General features: G+C 38.0%; 1 protein-coding gene across 2 annotated transcripts in view; it reads right to left on the reverse strand.

The window, feature by feature from the left end:
• tyw1 (tRNA-yW synthesizing protein 1 homolog (S. cerevisiae)) overlaps window positions 1–15,045 on the reverse strand; it is a 96,868-nt gene that overhangs the window by 81,503 nt on the left and 320 nt on the right. Inside the window, exons 2-7 of one of the 2 annotated variants that reach the window (XM_036559614.1) lie at window positions 13,659–13,789; window positions 11,649–11,780; window positions 10,495–10,596; window positions 6,990–7,184; window positions 6,332–6,610; window positions 3,288–3,404 (exon numbers count right to left, since the gene is read on the reverse strand). In XM_036559614.1, coding sequence (XP_036415507.1) covers window positions 3,288–3,404; window positions 6,332–6,610; window positions 6,990–7,184; window positions 10,495–10,596; window positions 11,649–11,780; window positions 13,659–13,789 — 956 coding nt within the window. Of the gene's footprint in view, window positions 1–3,287; window positions 3,405–6,331; window positions 6,611–6,989; window positions 7,185–10,494; window positions 10,597–11,648; window positions 11,784–13,658; window positions 13,790–15,045 lie in introns of both variants that reach the window. The other variant, XM_036559605.1, reaches the window with a different exon arrangement.

The raw sequence follows: 15,045 nt of genomic DNA on the forward strand, positions 1-15,045 counted from the left end.
CTTCAAAAGCATCAATATTTTTTTTCTGTCCCACTTTTTATTGTCCAGCTTTCACATCAATGAAGAATCACTGAAAATACCATCTCCTGGATAACTCTGATCACTGTTTGTGTCTTCTCAAGCTCCTTCATCCTAGTTCTGCCGAGTGCCAAACTGTGTCATACTTTTTGACTGCAGGATCCTAATAACTGAGTAATAACTAATCCAACGAGGCTAATAGCCTACAGTCTATATCTGCACCCGAGGTAAAGCTTGATGTCTTTACCATAAGATGGACATTATTATGTCATATCATATTTTTGCCACGTAAAGCTTTTTTATGAGATATTAAGATATTTAAAAAGAAAACACAGAAAAACTATGCAGACTCAAATGCATTACTTGATTTGTTGTCAAAATAATTAGTAGACTGCTAGATTATAAACACAGTCAACTAGGGTTGTTAGCGGAATTTTTACTTTATACCGCTACTGAGTGTAATATCACAGAGCCTTATATTAAAATGATTTAAAAATAAACAAACACATTTGAACACGACAGGATGTTTATAAGATGGAACACAGAAGATTTATATTCTTACAGCTTAATTAACCAACATTTCTAGATTTCAAATTCTCTATCAATACCAAATTCTCTAAATGTTAAAATAGCCTGCCAGTCTGAGTCAAACTAGGCATACACTGCCTATAGGAAGAATACAATGTCAACACAGCTTTAGCTTCTTTAAACAATGTATCAAAAGTTTGAATATTGCATTGTTTACGAGGTTGTAGTTGGGGGGGGGCACTGAACATTTAATGCACTGTGCAAGACTACAACTGACAATGAAAGACCTAAATTCTATTAAGGTGTAATGCAATGCAATAAGTACCTTTATTAACACTCACATGTAAAAGCCCTATGATTTTTGGCCAGGGGATGTGTTAAGTGGGGTCAGAGGGGGGAAAAAAAATAAAAAATCATAATGCAAGCAAGAAACATGCTTACATGTGGATGCAAGTAACACCAACCTAACAAATTAATTTAAGAGAAAGGGACAGGATTACATCTATAAAGAAAATATTTTATTGTAAATCTTCCAAAGAAAGCGTTTTGGTGAGGTTTTCAGTTTTATTACAATCAATGACAACATTGTTACTGCCTTGAGTGTTATTGCACATTGTGCAAATTGTTTAGTTGAAATGAGCCACGACACAAACAATTACAGCAGCACCAGCTCCAGATCAATAAGTTGTTCAATAGCTCAATACCGAAATCCTCTAAAAGACATGCAGGAACTGGACTAAGGTGAGAGAACTTTCAGTATTTCAATATCGCAAATTGAAATGTTATACTAAAAGTTATTGTTTCTCCTAACAACTTTTCCACTAACCCTGTCTTTACACTGCTGACACAAATTACAAGGTTGTTTTTGATCAGTGGATGTGGACCTCTCTCTCTTTCTCTCTCTCACCATCACTTTATGCAGTTTGTCCATTGTGCCCCTGTGCTGTAGATCAAACCTTCATTCTGAATAGAAAAAGAGATACTTGAAGTTCTGTCTGTCAGTGTATGTGTGCGTGTAGAGGGAGATCTCTCTCTGCTCTCTCTCATGAATCACTCCTCCACACAGGCCTGCAGAGTGGGCGTCAGTGATCACAGTTCACAGTTACGTAAATCCTCCCAGCGCCTGCTGGAGCTGCTGTCTACTGTAGCAAACCATCTGCCACTCAGTCTCCTTCAATGGAGACGCTCACTCTCTCTGGCCATCCCTCTCTCCCTCTAGAGTCACTAATGCTGAGGACTGGATGGGCCAAAAGGCCATTTTCAGCAGAGGACAAGCTACCAAGTCAACTCAATTAAAATGACTGGGGTAAAAAAGGGCCGCCACCAGACCAGCTACGATCATGAAATTTTAGCTGATGATTAACTGCCATGTAAAGAATTGCAATTAACAATTTAACTGTCTAAGGAGGTTTTCAGAACAAGGATACACAAGTGCATACTACATTGTGATCATTTTTTCTACAGTTTCTCAACCTACATGGAAAGCAGAGGAAATCATGGAACGACATATTTTCTCACTTAATTTGCTGTAAGAGTTCGGTATTGTTCGGAACCCCCCCGAAAACAATCCAAGCAAATCCATTTGTACCAAAAACAGTTACATTTATTTTCATACAACCATTTTTCCAACCTCTCTTTATCCCTGATAGAATTGAACAGGCTGATTTTGTTACTGTGCCTCGACATATGAACCTGAGCTCTGTTTTGATTGGCTTCCCTTTATTGTGCCTAAAAAAGCTAACACACTCATATTAACGCCAATAAGAATGGATGTGCTAAACTAATGTATGTGTGAATGAGTTGGTTTTGTGAGATAACAAAAACAATACATTTGCAAATTTTGCTGCCATATACGATCATGTAGGCTGTGAAGTGAAAGGTACAATTTGAAATTTTAACATTTCCATTCCACAGCAAAAACTTTTACTAAAAAAAGGGAGAAAATTTAATTTTTTGCCATTATATTGGCCATTTATGCCCAGTACCAGGTTAAGAAGGTGACAACAGAGAGAAAGACATCTAATATGGTAAACACGTTTAGTGTTGATTTCGCCATCCTTGTATCTTTTCCCCATGTCTTCAGAGAGCAGAGAGAAGAGAGAAGAGAGAGAGAGAGAAACAACAACTGCAAGTGTAACGGTTCAGTGTGAGTATTTATCTCAGAACTTCTCCCACTCTTTCTTTCTTTTTGAACGACAATTCTGTAGTTCAGTTCTCTGACAAAAATAGCTGGAATTACAATAGCAAAGGACCTCCTAATTACAAACACCTGAATTCAATTCTCAAACCATCACGGCTGTTTGTGAAAGTCTAGATTCATAGCAGACTAGCACACTAAACTTTTTCTAACATACAATCCAGGCTAATAACTGCAATCCATAATATGTCCAACACATTTGAAGAAACTGTCAAAACTATAATTATTCAGAAACATGCTAGTGTGTTAAGTACACCAACACATCTCACAGAGATATAAATACACCGCAACATGGCATCAGGGAGGCAGGAACCAGTATTTGGCTCTCCACAATTCCAGACAGCGAATTTGTCCCAGATCCAGAACTTGCAGAATGCATGACAACTGGGACTTGTCATCATAGCACTCTGCCTTTTTTCTTTTTACTACCACCAAGTGTCACTTACATGAGGAGTGGCTGTTCCTTATCGAGAAAGGCTTCAGACTGCATTGGATGTAATGCTCTGCCTGATACTGGTGCTGAAAACCAAACAGAACATCTTACCTTGGCTTTTTTAATGTGGTTCATGACGTTCCCAAGATCCTCCATGTCAATGACAGAGCCATGTTCCTTCTCCTCCTCAGCTGCAGACTCTGAATCACTGCTGGACTCAAACAACTCCTGCAACACCAAAACGCAACACCCACATTTACCTGACAGCTCCTCCTTTATTGATAACACTTGAGTTCGTTTTTCCATAGCACAAAGTACCGGAACCTTTGGCACCAGAAAAGCAGAACTGTGCTTTTTCCACTGGCTATCAGTCCAGTACCAAAGATCTTTGTTTTATGGTTTTTGGTACCGAGGCCTGGGCGATACCTAAAAAATATGCAAGATATTTACTAAAAATCACAATTATCAGTAATATCACCCCCGCCCCTGCCGATTTTACATGTAATGACAACAAATACATTTACAAATATATGAGAGTATATATATTGTTTTAGTCTTTATGTTTTTTTTTAATATTTACTGCTTTAATGAAAATCTTTGATAAAACTCACATATTAAATAATATGATACTGAGTAACTCAATATTCCAAAGCTGTGCTCATGACCTTTCCACGCTAAAACCAAGGAGTTTACAGTGGCGTTTTCATAACTCAGCTAACCACCGGGACACTTAATCTGTACAGAAAATACTGCACACTGTAAATGAGGATCAGAGGAACTCTTTCTTCAGGTTAGAGTTAACTTAGCTGCTCAACTTTCAGTCACTTTAGCTCATAGCGAGTCACTTTGGGGTGAGCTGAAGTTCCAAAGCATGTCGACATTTATTTTCGATTCTATTCTTTTACAAATGTCAACCCCAGTTTGCCAACATATTTTTCAAGCCATTTCACTGTAAATTAGTCCTCTCTAATTCTCTCTCAGTTCTTTTACCAAAATGGTGATTATCGTTTTACACATGGAACAGAGATCGGGTTACTGGTCCATCATCGACGATATCTGATCACATCGGCCTATCGCCCAGGCCTACTGGTACCTGCTCAAGATATCTAAAAAATAGAATCATGTGTAGAATCAAACAAAGCTTTTAAACAAACAAATATTTTTCTATGATGACTGAGAAAATATGAACAAAAATACTTCTTCTTAGGTCGCTAGCATAATAGTAATAGCATTAGCATTACTTCCCTAACTAGCTTATGTTAGTGCACTCTTTACAAAGCAATAAATCTTAAAAAATCTACACAACACACCTTTCGAGCTTACATTCTTGTGCTTACTGGTCATGTTATTGTGCTTAGTGATTTTGTCTTCATCTGGAAGAGTAAAGAATTCACAAAATTGCCTTTAGTCTCTGCTGCAAGCGTTACTAAAAAGAGAGGAGATCATCCTTGAGAACCATTAGGTCATCAGTCTTGAGCAGGCACCAAAAATCATATTGGAACCGGTACTGGGCCAACAGCCAACAGAAAAAGCACAGTTCCAGTTTTCTGGTGCCAAAGGTTTTGGTACTTTGAGGGGAAAAAATGCGTAATGAAGAGAAGCAGGAATTGTTAAGCAAGTAGGGCTCTCTCAATTATTTTCCACAGTGATTTTATATTTGTTCACATTGGAACAAATTGAAAGTGAATGCTTTTTTCATGGATTAAATTGAGGCAAACAGTATAAATAAATAATTGTTCAAAAGCATAAAATATTACATAAAACATATACTACTTATTAAAACAAAGAAATATCCAACAGGTGCACTGACATGTTTAGAGGGCAGTGCTGAGTAGGAGTAGTAGTGGATTTGAGCTTGAGCTGTGTCTGCCGTCAGTTGGAAGTTCTTTGACCGTTAGCCAATAGACGATTACACTCATTCTTTACTCTTACAGGTGAGGATAAAGTCACCAAGCACAACAAATATGACCAAAAAGAGCATCAAAATATTAACTAGCATGGTATGTTGATGTGATGATTGCTATTTTTAGATCAGTCACTATGTAAAGAGCTTGCTAAGTTGATGTTGGCTAGTTACGTAGCTAATGCTAACATAACATTTAGCAGTTCCTTTTTCATACAGTCACCATCACCAGCCGTCTCTCGAGGAGGGTGAAAATTAACTAGAAGTAAAACCTCAGGTTCATTGGTTTCTGTTTGTGTCAGTTCTCGTTTTTGAATGTGCTGTGGAAAAACGTCCTTAGTTATGTGATTTGTTGTAAGCCACACTCCCAGATAAAATCAGTTCTATTTGGCACTAATTAAATGAATCCATTATAATACCAATTGAGTTGCACATCATTACACAAATATAATTTATCAGTTACAAGAACAATAATTAATAGTATTAAATGCAGTGGTAGTATTATTAGACACATATTTTGAGTCACTAGTGACCTCTGAATTCCTTTCTCTACTTCGTCGGTTTCAATTACGACCCCATGTAGTATTTCTCAACCTTTTTCTTTTTGATTATTTTACCAATAATGAACCATAAACTATGATAGTATACACATATTGCTAAATGCTCTATGCTTTGTGTTTTTTAGCGTGCTTGCTGGGTCACTAACAATCTTGTAGAAAGGGTTTGCGAAACACTCTAGCACTATAAACCATCTCCATATCAGTCTGGATCAGGGGTGTCAAACTGAAGGCCAGGCTAATTAGCTGACAAGTTGAATCAGGTGTGTTTAATGACGCAGAACGCTAAAATCTGCAGCGCTGTGGTCTGAAAGAAACCCAGGGTGACTGTTCTAGATCATCTATCATCATCCATTAATAATGGGTGTTACCTCTAGGTGCGTTATTCTATTACATAAGAAAGCAAGCATACGAGGGAGAAAAAGAATAAACAGCAGACCTGACACGACAAAATGTCTTTCGATTTGTCTTAATTAAAAGATACAGCAGAATTAAAAGGCATGGTAGAAACATGAGTGCAGTGAGTGCCTTAAAACTGGCTCAAGCACTGAAATGTCACCCCTAGTGTTCCAAACAATTTACTCGAGAGAGCCATGGACAGCAGGGAAACAAGGCAATACTCAAGCCGTGCAATGACAGTGCTGTTACCATGACTACGCATGTTAAAAGAGATGCCTGAGACAGGCCCGGCTTGCCTCTGAGCTGTGCTTCTCCAGAGACGGGTGGCCTTCCTCTGTTTCCTGCTGGTGCTTCTTCTTATTCTTGCAGGAGCCTTTCTTGCACTTTCCGCTGCACGCCTTCTTTTCTCCCCGGGCCAAGGCCTGCAAGCGGCTCATGAACTTGGTCTTCCAAGCCTGGAAGTCAGCCTGCACACTGCCGTTGCGGCTATTCACCACGTTGCAGTCGCCCTCCCCTCTGCCCATGACCCGCGAAGCACTGAGTGCCCACAGCCACTTGTCCACGTTTTTGCCCACCTGCCCGAAGACAACAGCAATTCAATTAAATTTGTCTGAATACAGCTTTTCACAGAAGAGATGCAGGGTCACAGTGTTAAAGGAACAGTATCGCAAAAAGTTATACAGTTTTCTCGTTAACCCAAAAGCAGTTAATCAGCCAATGTTGGTCGTATAGTGCCAGAAACCACATAAGCAAGTGTAATTGAGAGTACATAAAAATTCATTGTGGTTTGTGGCAGTGTGATGATATGGGCGATGATACAGTTTTCAAAGAGCTAATTGGTGGAGTATAAACCTTTATCATTTCCATCTCAACAAATGATTGTAAAAATTGGTGGGATTCCCCTTTAACATAGATACAAGCATATACTTGGTTGAATAGAGGGACAGCTCTTACCGTGTTGTAATGGCCGACATACTCAGAGTTCCCCAGCCCAAAGACTGCATATCTCATTCCTTTTAGGTAAGTTTTGCCATATCGGAAGTCAGTGGAAGCTTCTTCTAGCCATTTACAGAACCACTCCGCGTTCTCTGTAGGCTTTCCGTCAGTGTACGTGGCCACGAGGAACACACAGATCATTTTGCTAGTGCACTGGAGAGACAAGAAACACAGAGTCTGACATGGCACCTGATTTGGTAACTATAACAATATCCTCTCAGCTAACTCGGTATTTACTAGGGGTGCGGGAAAAAATTGATTCTTAGATGCATCGCGATGCGGACGTGGACGATTCTGAATCGATTGACAAATGTCAAAAATCTATTTTCTAAATATTTAATTTATAATGTAATGTTGACAGAACACAAAAGGCGGAACTTGGAAGTGTGGAAGTGCAGAAGTGCAGCACCCGGACAGTCTGTGGCGGCACATAACAAAAACACTGCTGGAAGAACGAGAACTCCGACCGGCTCCCTCTGCGTTAAAGCCAGGTTAGATCAGGAGTCACAACACAAATGATAAGAAGAGCCATTTTGACCTTTCAACAAAAATCAGGTACCAGGAAACCAACTGCGCTGCTTACAAATGTGAATAACGCATCGCTGCTATGTGACCTGCAGTTTGCACGCCGGTTCTCAGTCGTTGCGAAACAGGGCTTTCGCGCTATGTTGCACACGACCCGTCTCAAAGATACTTTACTGACACAGCGATCCCCCCCGTCTCTACAACGAGACCAAAACTGAAGTTATAAAATCACTGAAGAAAATGGGTAGAATAGCTGTAACGTGCTGCGTGGACATCCATCACCACTGGATCTTATTTCACCGTAGCAGCAGCGTCTCATGTGCTCTAAACAAAAGCAGTGAATGAGAGCCTTCTAGTTCACTTACCACATCACTTCCATTTGTTTTATTAAAAAAGATATTGGAAGTAAATTCATTATGGATCATTACAAATACTTTGGTTTAAAAGTACCAAGTCACTTTTTAATAACAACACTGAGTCACTTAGTCACTTTAAAATGTATATTGTCTCTATATTCTGTGTATATTTTGTGTATATTTAATATATTTCAGTTGGTTTTTCTTGGACTGCAGAGACAAACTCTAATTCACCATTTAGTAAAACATCAGGAGAAATGTGGAACAGAGGGAGCAACTAGCTGAACTTGATTTAATAGCCAGTAGGCTGACAGACGTAAGTCCAGGCAAAGCTTTTGCATTCTGCTCAGAGTACTTTGAATGACTGTAAGCGCTAAGAATCAATACGCTACGCGTTAAGTATTAGAAGCCCATGGCCATCCTTCAAAGATTCCCATCATGAATCCACAGCAAATCCTGTAGAATAAATGCTAATTTCCACATTTGCTGCTGTACTAGCAAGCTATTTCCCAGCTGACAGTAAGTAGCATTTTACACCAGGAATGAGTTTGAAAATGATTGATTACTCAGGCCGGAGAGAAATATAAAAAAGTCATGAGTAGAATAATGATTCACAAGCACAAACGGTATCTTTCAAAATCTTATCTAAAAGCTCTTGAACACCAGGCCAATAGGAATACAGCTCAATGCTGCACTCCATAGATTTTTGATGTACTTCTCAACTTTTACAAAACTTCATCTAGCAGACTAGATGTGATATTTAATAATAAGGCATACTGCAGTATTTATTACACACTATATATGTGGACACTTTGAAATAGTCCCCACATTTCACTCAAACAATTTATAGCTCCAACAGAGATTTTTTAAGATATAAAGAGTAGCTCTGTTTCACAAGCTCCTACTACACAGACACATTGTGATCTCATGCTTTACTTAATGTTTGTATAGTTTTAGCGTGTTATTAGTCTGACCACCTTCAAAGCTCACAGTAAAAGCTGCAGTGCTACTTTTTTCATACTCAGTGTGCTGTCTAGGTCACCAAGGGTCTACCACCCAACCTGGGGGGAAAAAAATCTAGGAGAAATCAGAGACACAATGTCCATTAATACTAGAATAAAAATTTGATTCCAAAAATTAATGAAGATTCTTAGGTCATTATACAAAGTAACATAAGAGAACGTTTTTCAAAGACAAAAAAAACAAAAACAAAATGTAGGACCACCAACACCAACTTGTAGATGAACCAACCTAAAAACACACAAACATCACATGTAGGGCTGGTATCAAAATTTTAATTTTGGATCAACTGAAAATTCAATCAAAAAACTTACTGGTACTGACCAGATTCCTTATGTTCTTGTATCAAAAAGGAAAAAAAATCAATCGAAAACTGTCACTAAATATCAAATTTCAACAGCCAAGACATTTTACCAGCATCCGCGAGCCAACAAGCATGCCTGCTCCAAAATCTAGACTGCTGATTAGCCATCTCATTTACATTCAGCATGCATGTTATTAATGTCAGCACTTCCTGATCAGTCTGTTACATTTCTGGCTTAAGCTAAAACCAACATAGGTTTCTTTTTTAAAGCTGTTCTGTTGAAGGTATCAAATTTGGAATTAGATTATATATTTTCAATCAATCAAAATCAATAAAATTGCTAAGGTAAAATATAAATCTCTTCTGTGCTGTTTTCAATTAAATACCTGTGAAAGATGCTGCTTTCTGTTCTATTTGCATTTTATCTACTGTCTCAACTTTTTTGGAACTAAGTTTTAGATAATACGCTTACATCCTCAGAAGACGTGTCCTTCACCAAGTTTTGAGATCTCTTTGAATAAAGTTTCAATGTGCTCGCAAACATCAGACTTATCCAATCAGACAAGGTGTCTCCAAATATTACACAGGATGGCTTTAAAAGAAAGTATCATAATGGCTCTCTCATAACAAAATGTCAACTGCAAAAGAAACATGGAGGTACAACTGCTTTAAAATTTACATATCCGGATTAGAGTTGTTACACACTACTAGTTTAGCTCTCTTACTGTCAATTATATTAGTAGGTGACTGGCCAGAAACTAGATCAGAAAGCAAAACTTCCCCAAAATCTGCAGATAAACATTAGTACACGCTAACATCACTCAGGCTAATGTGAATCATTGCTATAACCAGGTATTGTAACTCTGGCTTTAGGCAAAGATTAAAACCAGCATTCGTTGTGGCGCAAACTACTCTGAGACAACAAATGGACTTTCTATTGGAGAGTTTGTGTGCCCCTTTTTCCAGTGTGGAATACCAGAGAGGTACCAGACTCAAGTGATTTTGCATTCTTCAGGCATGAATACTGAATCAAAAAGGAAGCAGCACACTTAAAACAGTCTTTAACACAGAAGTGCTGTGCCCTTACAGACTGTCGTCAGATCAGTAGAAGCTCTAAGACAACCAAAGTTAGTGAAATGTTAAATTCATAAAAGAATCTTAAAAAAAAAGAAAAAGGTCACTATGACTACTAGCTCACATTCATACAAAGTAGACAGAGTGAAAGTAGAGAATCTTAAAAAGAAACATGAAGACTCACCTCATCTGACAGTCTGTCATCTGGATCATAATCTTTCATGTCAGTCACCTCAGACTGGAAGCCAGCAGCACGGACATCTTCAGCAAGCTCTCTGGCAAACCCCTGAGAAGAATTATTCAAGTCTGTTACACCTGTCGCTGCTGTGAATTTGTCTTAAATGAGCAGTAGGTGCAGCAGAACACGCAACCAACTTCTAAGACTGAACTTTGGAGGTGTGGAAAAACATCCCTACAGATTTCTTTGCAAAACTAAAAGCAAGTCTCCTGAAAAGAATGGAAGCTGTACTAAAGCACTAACTACTGAAAAAAGTATATTATATTTAGTTGTTGAGGCTTCTGTGTAATTTTCTTTGAAATATATGTTCACTGCTTTTTTCCTCAGATGCGAAAAAATAAAAAAAATGTAACCTAAAGACCATTTTGACTAGAAATGAAATACATTAAGGATGACTTTTGCACCGTACTGTATAAACTGTAATGTTTTAGCTTTCTGATGTTTTGCTTACCTACCCACGTAAAGCACCTGTAGATTTTGTAACTAAAATATAAGTATTATTATTATCATCATCATCATCATCATCATCTTCCCATCAGGAACAGAAACTACCAGGGCACCAGAGCCACTTCTCTAGATACCCATCCTAACTTCTCACTGCTGTGAATTTCATCTTCATCACTTATAATTAATAGTTCTTTTTAATAGTTTCTTCAGTGAAACTTCAGATGTGTGCTTAAGACAGAGGTCTCTTAAAGATGTTCCAGAGGGCTAAATGCATAGTGGCACTAACACTTCTGATTAAACTCATGAAGGGTTTGGTAACTTGCTGTGCACTTGAACCAAAGCAGGTGAAACTATTCAACTGTGCTTTGTGCTTCCATAGGACTAGAGTTTGATGCCTAAAGTAATACCACTGCAATAATGTAAGACTATCATATACTGCACACCAGAGATCCACTTATTGCAAATATAAGAAGGAAAGGCTACATAGCTGCATCCTTAATATCACAATGAAGCAGTACAATGAACTGCAGTCTCCAGCCACCTGCTGTCAGCCTATGGTAGCACGTCTGACAGCTTCACTCAGAATGCTTTATATTACTTTATACTGATCCGTTGGCGAAGTTGTGGTTGTAATCATTACCATTAATACAAACCTTTGCAGTTCCAGTCTGTGAGCCATAGAAGATCCTCACACCTACAACATGGACAACTTTCTCTTTTTCAGGCAGCTGTTCTTTCTTTTCCTTAGATTTGTCAAGTCTGTTGCTTTCTGGGCCGTCCAGCTTCTTCTGTGTAAAAAAAGGCTCAAATTTGTACACATATCTGTCACATTTGTCAGGGTTACAACATGCTACATAGAGGCAACATATCTGTATTATGCTAAAATGTGGAAACGTAGCTGATAGTATCAGGCTTTACCATACTTGCACTTAATTAATGATCTAAGTTCCCAGTCAGGCCAAAGATCTGGACCCCACACACATTTAACTTAGTAAGGGTTTCTGAAGTTTCAGCTTCACAAAACCTAACTAATCCAACCGTGCATAACTCACACTACAATATTCGTTTCTTCCTCCAATAACCCTAACCCTATATCTAACTATGATAGAGCTCAAACTATGATTAATCTTTGTGTGCCTGAGTGACGTTTATGACGAACATCCCATCACGTGAAACACGAGAAGTCAAGCAGCTTACTTACTGAATACGCACAAAGTAAAGTATTTATGGCCATAAAAAGCAATTCAGTCACCATATCAGTGCTTATTGGAGTAATTATATTAGGGCTGGGTAATATGACAATAATTAATAAATAGATCATATATGATAAATTACCTCACAGTGTGTCACAATATGCTTTTCTGAGCATATCATGGACATTGTCAGTGCTTAAAAAAAAACACCTTCCCAACTGCATATTTTGATTACAAAGAACGTAGAATTAGTCCTGTTTGGACTTAGTGCAGTGCAGTCTGGGAAATGTTGAATACAAATCATTGTATTCATAGTGTTTTTAAGTATTTTTTTTAAATATATTGAAAGTAGTGATTTTACTTAATTTTATATCAATGTGCTTGTTTAACCATTTTCAAATCTCTCCTCATGGCGGCCCAGTGTTATCTGGACATATCCAATATCACTTCATAAAGTTAAAATAAGAGTGTATGTGATCTAATTTTTAAATCCATGAGATGTCTCGGGGCACTGAGGAGAAATCTGGATCAAAACCTCTAACTAGCTCACAAAATCTCAACGACTTTTTAAAAACAAGAAATTTTTTAACCGCACCAATGTTTATTCACAGTCATTCAAGCACAGAACACATGTATGGCCAGGATAAATGGTTTTAGCTAATGTGCTTAGGTGCCTTCTGCACAGTACTGTATACTGACTTATCAATATTCTGGATATCTATGTAGTATGATGTGTTTCCTGCGCTGAAAAGCAATCAGTTCTCCACATAACTCATTCCACAAATATCACAAAGGGGAAAAAAAAAAAAAGATATGAAAAGGACCAGAGGGGTTGACCCTCATCAGACAGCTCGGCTTGATTGGTCCAAAAGCTGTTTATGATCTAAAATCCTGAACCTGACCTGGCCTGAATCAGGTCGGGCACACAGCATGAGTTACCATGGTGATGTATCCCCGTAAAAAATTATCTACCATTGTGAGAAAGAAAATCTAGGGTTAGATTAAACTAAGCTTAAAGTGGACTAAGAGACAACCACCTGAGGGCCCCCCTACCGGCCAAAACACTTCAGGTGCTGCTCTCTTTTTCATCATTGTCACACGTGGCCCAAGTTATAAATGAACACAATCAGTCAAGAGGATCAGGGAGTGATCAGTCATGGGACGAAACTTCATTTGACAAATTTATCTTAAATATTGTCTTATTAGACACAATGCTGTACTGTGCCTGTTTGGAGATTAACAGAATTACAAAAATCCCTTTCCGTTTGGATTATGTGAAAACATTTTGAAGCCAAGCGCCATCAAGTAAATCTTTTCTTCTTGAAAATGAATAAGGCTCTGTCCGGCTTCTTGCACCAACACATGCTGATAAAGGGGCAAACCTGTTAATAGTGTCAAAGCTGATGACAATAATGACACAATGACACTGTGATATAGAACATATGAATATTATATAAAGGACATTTATACCTTTTTCAATGCCATGTTCACTGTAAACCATAATCCAACAAGAACTGCTGCAGCAGTGTACACATACAGCCGGTTCTGCCATGCAGCTAAAAGCCAGGCTTCGGTGTAAGTCCAAGCGCTATCCAATGTCCCTGCAACATAATATTCGCACAATAAGGTACACAGGTAATCATAGCGTACATTGATTGATTAGCTGGCTCTCACTACAGTGGATTTTCTTATTTCTCAAAGTGTTCCCAAGAACCAAACGAAATGTAAACATGTTACATCACTGGGTATCAGGTAAATACGTCTGGTAAATACTCCTTAAATTATTTAGAGACTTTTCACTCATGAATGAAGAATTGAGTTCAATATTTAGTACAAACAGACACTTTTTAGGTCAGCACCTGAAAGAGAACCATCCAGAATTATTGCCATCTTTAGTAAATATGAGACAAACAAACCAACATTGAACAGATGAGTTAAACATTCACTAACTTAGTCGGGTGAGGGGTTTTAAATGTAGATACTACCTACATGTCATGCTTAAATGGTTCTTTGCATGGTGAAGTGTTCTTCAGATCGATGGAGAATGTGTTCTATATGGTTCTAGATAGCACCAAAAAGGGTTCTTCTAGTTATATAGATATATAGATGAACCCTTTTTGGTGCTACATCGAACCATTTTCAAAAAGGTTCTACATAGAACCATACACAACACAGTCTCCATCAATCTGAAGAACCATTTCACCATGCAAACAACCATTTAAGCATGATGTATTTGTTTGTCTTCAGTAAAGAACCCTTGAAGAACCATCTTTTTTAAGAATGTAACATCATACATTAATAATTCATATGTAAAGAACAGTGATTCATCATATTTTGTTTACTGAAATTTGCTGCAATAAAAAATAAAGAATAAATAAAATAAACAACAGAAGGCAGACAAAATGAACAATAATCAAATAACACATTAAAGAAGCGTTTAATTTTGAATCTTCAAATTTCGGACGCTGAGTAAAGGGAGATTTAGCGCCTAGAGCTCAGGGTGATCAGTGTGAGGTGTACGTTGATACTGACGTTACTGCTAAATTAATAGCTAACTTACTAAACGTTTTTAGTCGTTCATTTATCTCTTTAAAAATGCGTTTTCAGTCAGCTGAGCACTTCACTAAAACAACATCAGTGAAGCCTGAAAGTTACGTTAGTAATGGAAATGCCTCACAGGGTTTCTACACAACAGGAACCTGAGCTGTAGCTACTGGTGACCGACGAAGTTAGAGACGTCAGCCAGCGCCGGTACGAGCTCCTACTTCTTTACTACTGTAGTTAATACACTTTAATACTTAACAGCCTTTACTGAAGACACGCGACACTGCGATATAAACATCTCCTCAGCTTTAAC

This window comes from Colossoma macropomum, unplaced genomic scaffold (genome assembly GCF_904425465.1).
Source record: "Colossoma macropomum unplaced genomic scaffold, Colossoma_macropomum, whole genome shotgun sequence".
NCBI lineage: Eukaryota > Metazoa > Chordata > Actinopteri > Characiformes > Serrasalmidae > Colossoma > Colossoma macropomum.